This window comes from Strongylocentrotus purpuratus, unplaced genomic scaffold (assembly GCF_000002235.5).
Source record: "Strongylocentrotus purpuratus isolate Spur 01 unplaced genomic scaffold, Spur_5.0 spur5_scaffold_9, whole genome shotgun sequence".
NCBI lineage: Eukaryota > Metazoa > Echinodermata > Echinoidea > Camarodonta > Strongylocentrotidae > Strongylocentrotus > Strongylocentrotus purpuratus.
This window is the reverse complement of record NW_022145615.1, coordinates 5,811,245-5,817,672: the sequence shown is the minus strand read 5'-3', so window position 1 is coordinate 5,817,672 and position 6,428 is coordinate 5,811,245. Positions and strand designations below refer to the sequence as shown.

Below are 6,428 nucleotides of genomic sequence, written 5' to 3'. Positions count from 1 at the left end.
GGTTTCCAACTTTATTTACCTCACACACACATTGAGATTAAAGCTTCCCTGGCAGGCGTCTTGTTGCGTCGTAGGACCCACGTTATAAATGATCTCGAAGGCTGGTGCGGGAGGGAGAGCCGGATGAATGTTATATCGAATGATCACCTGATAATGATTTGAAAGAAAACGTAAGCAAAGAGAAGTATGGTGTAAGTATTACAACTGACGGGAATGGAACGAGAATATTGAAAACAAATTCATTTATTGTGGATGTTTAACCTAACATGTGGCGTTTTGCTTTTGGATTTGTTTTCGATGTTTTTATGTTTGTTTTTTTGCGTGTTATGTTTTTGTTTCTTAGGCGAGTACCGCTTTTGAAACTTGGATTAGGCGCAAGAATCCTTTCAGATGATTTGTAAACATGACAAAACTGTCCAGTGGATAGTGAAAACACGATGAATATGCCTTTTGACTCTGATTATCTCTGTTTGCGGAAGTTGTAAACCATTGCTCGTTACGTTATACAAGCTCCCACTAAGGACAGATAGTCCTAAGCATGGAAAATAATGAAGAATACGTCTTTTCCCTATTAACCCTGCTAGGTAACCAAAGGCTAAATAAAATCATTATGATATTGAGGTATTATTATAGTATGTCAGGTCAGACTCCATTGGTCTGCTACTGGTAACATAAAAACCAGTACTACCTGTTCCATAGTCAAGAGAAGGCACAATTTCAGGTATGCATATGATACAACTTTAATATGTACCAGCAAGGTAGAGCTGCTAGACATGATGAGAAGAACAAAACAGGCCAGTTTATATGAAAAGGATCTCCTCTTTTAAAAACACAAAGAAGACAAAGATATTAGTAATAGACACGAAACGAAGAGATTTTATTTTGGATGGAGAAAAACATTGCTGAAGTCCAGGATTGTATATACCTGGGATCACTTGTAAGTGCTAAAGGATCAAGTGAGAAAGAAATCAAAATGAGATTAGCAATGGCAAGGAATGCAAGGAATATCTGGAGAAACCGGGGAATAAATAACAGTTTAAATTTAAAGATAGCATTAAAATCTATATGTTTCCCATTGTTTCGGAAATGAGACATGGGCCATGACCAAAAGAGATTTTAAAAAAGAGAGTAGATGCATTTAGAATGTGGGTATACCGGCGAATACTGAGGGTTCCGTGGACAGAAAGAAGAACAAATCGATGAATACTGGAAAAGCTGGATACAGAGATGTTGCTCAGAAAGAGTATTGCCAGAAGTATACTGCAGTTTTTTGCCAATGTAGTAAGGAGGGATGGTCTTGGAATGTCCCTAAGAACAGTGGAAGCCAGGCAAAAAGAGACAGACCTGCTATTTCCTGGTTGAAAGACGTCCACATATGGACAGGAAAAAAGCTGTCAAAGGCAACGAGAGCAACATCAGACGTACATAGAAGGTCGCGTAAACTTGTGATGGCCACATCAGCGCTGCTAGCGCTACTGACTGAAGAAGTGAAGGAAGAGAGTTTTCTCGATGCTAAATTAATGAACGAAACGCAAATTAAGCCTGTATGTATAAAAATATTGTATCAAAAGCTTGTGCGGGTCCCCCTCAATCTCAATCTCAATCTCCCCCCCCCCCCCTCTCTCTCTCTCTCTTTCTCTCACTTCCTCTCTCTCTCTCTCTCTCTCTCTCTCTTTTTTCTCCATAGATTCAAGCTTAATCTTCAAATCAAATTCTATAATTCGGTTATACTTGATCTTGCTTTGCTCTGGTTTTCTTTTGTTTTCCCCTGTTACAGTCATTACCGACATCAAATAAAATGAACTTTACCTGGAGAAGGGCACATCCTTCGCCAGTAGCGATGACTGCGATTGCCTTTGGGAGTTGGTCGAGGTCGGCCCGCTGGAGAACGAGACGATTTCCATCATGGATGACGAATATTGAGTTCCACAAACAATGCTCCTTGTAGCTGAACGCAATGCCCAGGTTAGACTCGCCGCCGAACACAAGACGGGCATACTCAGCGAGAGCGTGGATGGCGACGACGGTGTCCTGGGAAAGAAAGTGGTTTGAAGAATATTCTGAATAGTTGCATGATGTCCTTCTTTCATTACTTGGATTACCATTCAGCATGAGAGAACTTACTGACTATTAACCAAAAGCTATCTTATATTATCTAAATAACTGCTCTTTAAAAAATTGAGTCATATTCTCATAAACTCTCTGAACAAAGCTTCAAGTCTGTTGGGGATATTAACTTTTGATCCCAATACAAAATATCCCCCCCCCACTTTTTTGTTTTCTTTCAGCTGTTCAGCTACAGTCTTCGTCTGCTGTGTGAGGTCGGGTATTTTCCCCCAGAAGTTTGATTAGAAATGGGTTTAGTTAATTGTCAGGGGGGTTGTATGGTAATAATTCCAAATGCTCCTTCTGAAACGCAAGAACAATAATGACCACAATGAGTTTAGAGGTTTAATAAGGATGGGAATATCTAAATAGTCCTAAAACTGTAAAAATGCATTAACGTTTCATCATAATTTCCTCAAAATGTTACCTGAGACGATTTAAACCCTCCGTGAGGTCCTTGCTGTGAGACAAGCCACTTGGAGATAGCCGAGCCGCGAGCTATGGCGTCATGACCGTAAACATTGATGTAGGTTAGGAGTACGTACGCTGTCATCTCAATGCTGAGGGAGGAAGCGGTTGCACCACGGCCGTACCTACGCGATCCCGGGGTCTGCGTTCGGCTGCTTACCCAGTATCTCACTCCAACTGTCAACATCAATTCCAAAGGTGTGAAAGCACAAGATCATTACTGGAGTCGAAATGCCCCTTTAAAAAAGGCCCCCGTTTACAAACTAAAATCTCATCTCTTTCGCAGTGACTTTTCTATAAGTCTTTAAATGGGTATCCGATAGGATGCGACCGTCATTGTTGGTGGAACAATTTTTGAGCGCCACGTAAAGCCTGGCTGGAATGAGTGGGGATTGTGCACACAATGTGTGTGGGTAAGTATTGAATCTAATGACCGGGTTAATACTATATATTTAAAGCACTTTATTATAATATTCGGGGTCATCTATATGTCGTAGTCATAAGCTAATTACACACTGGTCTATTCTCGCTGTTTTATATAGATAAAACCATCCCTAAAGTACACGTACTTTCATTTTTGTCGACTGATTCGAGGTATTCCAGGACTTGAACGACGTTGGTATCCTTAGCTATACTCAGGGCGTAGGCGATGAGGGCGGCAGTGTACGTGTCTTCCAAACTGCCGATAGAGTTGGTGATACAGGACAACGCGTCTTGAATAGCCTGGGTCTGAAAGAGAATATCAAAATCATTACTTCTCGGTAACTTAACAAAGACATAGACATGCACTGTTACATTATTAGGTACATAGGTTATCATTTTTAAAAAAAAATTTACACTATTTCAAGTTTTTATTTGTCTCTGGTTCTATCGGTGAAACCCCTAGATTGTTATCAACATGGGAAAGTTTAATAATAATATTAATAATAGCTAGTTCTTATATAGCACTTTTCAGGACCGAAGGCCCTCTCAAAGCGCCTTATAGATTCAGGCTTACTCGCACACAATGTATGCACATTCTCCACTCCCTGGGGGCATTCCAGCCAGGCGTCATTTTTCCAAGCGCACACATGCTAATCTAATCAGGTGTCGTGTCGTGGATACGTCGCTGGACTGTCAATCCCAAGGTCCGTGATTCGAATCCCATCGCGGCACTAATGTCCTTTGGCCAGACATTGATCTACTATTTCCACAGTCCACCCAGGTTAAGTGAATGGGGACCCTGTAGGAATTTATTCCTTGAAATGCAGCGCGCGTACCAGCTGCACTGCTCAAGCCAGGGTAATTATACAGCATTATTGTAGAGCGTTTAGAGACTTCTGATAAAGTAAGTGTTAGGCGCTATATAAAAAGCAAATATAATTATTAATCTAAGCACTTTAGCTTTCACATCCTACCGCCTACTCATTTAACACCTGGGCGGAGAGTGGCAATGTAGATCAAAGACTTGCCAAAGGACATTAGTGCCGCACTGGGACTTGAACCGCGGGACTTGAACCGCGGACCTTGTGATCCACAGTCCGGTAAAATATCCACTCGTCCACGACATCTCTGTTAAGTCTATGGTAAAGTCTTTACCAAGTATTACTAAGCTGTTTATTGGAACTGAATATAAATAAGAATCAATTTTATTTTATTGTTGTCCGATTCAATTTTTTTTCACAGAGTATGCAGAACTGGTAAAAGGCTTGTAATAATAAATCCACTCCGCCCCTTTATTTCTCTCTGAAAATAATCTCACTTGGATGAAAATTACAGAACATTCAGGAAATATGCAAAGGTCTGACCATACCTAAAACAAATCGTTTTCCACGAAAATGTACGTAATATGACAGGTGTGCATTACTAAATAAAAATCAAAACTCATCTCTAGATTTAGTAGATCTACCCAGATTTTGTAAGTTGTCTCATTTAAGTGCATTTTCGTGTTCTAAAATTTCTTTTCCTATAAGCCACAATTAAATTCATTATTCATTTGTTTGGAGTTGTGGTCTTTATTATCACTATGAACATGACGGACAAAGAAAGAGGACAAAATATACAGTCCCTCAGGTTGACAAAGGAACATCCCTTCACTGCTATTATGTGCAAATGTGCAGAACAGGTGTCACATGCATATTCATCTGTTTTACTACTTTTTACATACTAGCAGTGAAGGGATGTTCCTTTGTCTACCTGGGAACTTTATATTTTGTCCTCTTCCTTTGTCCGTCATATTTATAGTGTACGCAGATTTGATTGCACATGCACATATTGGTTCTACTTGCTAATTCAAAACGGTGAATGCACCATACGGCTCACTTCGAATCATCCGATCATCGCGTCTGGCCTGGTGGTCGCGTTTTCGTGAAATCACAACCATTACCCCCTACATTTCGCGAATAAAGGGACACGTCTTGACAAAAGGTCGGGAAACTCGACCACCCGACCCGACGGGATGACAAAATGATTTGAAATAAGCCCACCATACGTACTTCCAAAGGCTGCTGGGCTTCCAGTAAGCTGACAACTATGAACGCTGTCAAAGTCACCTCATCATTCACTCCACCCTAAAGAGAGGTCAAGAGAAGACAAATTAGAAATAATCGTGGAAGATATATACATACAAGTCATGTAGCTTAGCTCTTTGCAGCAAATAAATGAATTATTAAGTAAATCAATGAAATTATTTTAAAAAATGGGAGTGAACATTGCACATTCTTCATCCAAGATGATAGCAGTGAATTAAACTGTTAAACGAAGAAAAGGGATATTATATATGGCTAAATATTCTTGGATCAAAATGCTCGATCTGTATGCATGTTGAACATAAGATGCTGCAATTTATCACATGAAACAAAGTTTTTCATTTCTTAATTTGAAAACAATATTGTGTGCGAAGACTGAAGTCTCTGATACATTATTTTCTCAATTTAGCATGCAACGTGATATCAACTTGGATTGTTTAATGAAAGAAAAAATAAAGAAAAAAATAACAAATAAGTACACATTTGAGCAATATTCAATTAAAAATTACACAGTTACAAACTTTCTAATACATTTTTAGTGAAAGACAAACGTTTCTTGACAGCTCCTTTCCAATTTGCTGTAAAAAGAACATTATATAAAGTTTTCTTTGTTTAGTTATTGATGACGAAATGGGCTTGCTTCATACTATTTGTAGACATTCATAATACATTTAGGTGAATGTATGATTGAAAGTTTTCTCAAGGGAAAATTTAAATTTTTGAAGTTATTTTAGTACAGGGAGCAACTGGGTGGTGACGCAAGATTCGTCACATTGTTGGAAATTTGCGTTTGAATGATCGCACCTTCAAAAATTATAACTTTCCTATTTCTAATAAATTTGTGCTCAAACTTTCCCTGACTTGTTTCTCTCATGAATCTGCTTCTAATAAAACCAATTTAATATCAGGGTGGCGGCCCGCTTTTTATACCTGCATCTCTTTGTGGATTACGCGACCCCTTGACCGGAAACACCCATTCTCCTCTTGTCCGAGGGTGTTGTACAGCCAATTAATACTGACGTCAAGGTCCTTTGTATCGATGGAAATGAATTGACTGGCCTGAGCGAAGGAGCGAATCACATAGGCTGTCAGCCATGCACTACCTGCTGGGTCCCTGTTACCAAACGCCGAGTAAGACCCACGACTACGCCGGTAATTGAGCTGCTTCTGGTATCCTTTCTGAAAATTATGAAAATGGGGGAAAAAGTCTAAATCAAGTACAAATATGTTCAACTTTTATAAAATTACTAATTTCTCTTTTTTCCTCTTGGTCAACCTCCTCCTCCTCCTCCTCCTCCTTCTTCTTCTTCTTCTTCTTCTCCATTATCGTCGTGGTCATCATTTGTT

The 6,428-nt window shown here is 39.5% G+C and overlaps 1 protein-coding gene across 1 annotated transcript in view; it reads right to left on the bottom strand.

Moving 5' to 3' along the window:
- Positions 1 to 6,428, bottom strand: part of LOC100893314 (alpha-2-macroglobulin-like protein 1) — a 38,327-nt gene that overhangs the window by 3,473 nt on the left and 28,426 nt on the right. The window contains exons 24-29 of the mRNA XM_011677836.2: positions 6,012 to 6,260; positions 5,049 to 5,123; positions 3,144 to 3,303; positions 2,534 to 2,751; positions 1,810 to 2,031; positions 20 to 147 (exon numbers count right to left, since the gene is read on the bottom strand). Of these exons, the coding sequence (XP_011676138.2) occupies positions 20 to 147; positions 1,810 to 2,031; positions 2,534 to 2,751; positions 3,144 to 3,303; positions 5,049 to 5,123; positions 6,012 to 6,260 (1,052 nt within the window). The remainder of the gene's footprint in view (positions 1 to 19; positions 148 to 1,809; positions 2,032 to 2,533; positions 2,752 to 3,143; positions 3,304 to 5,048; positions 5,124 to 6,011; positions 6,261 to 6,428) is intronic.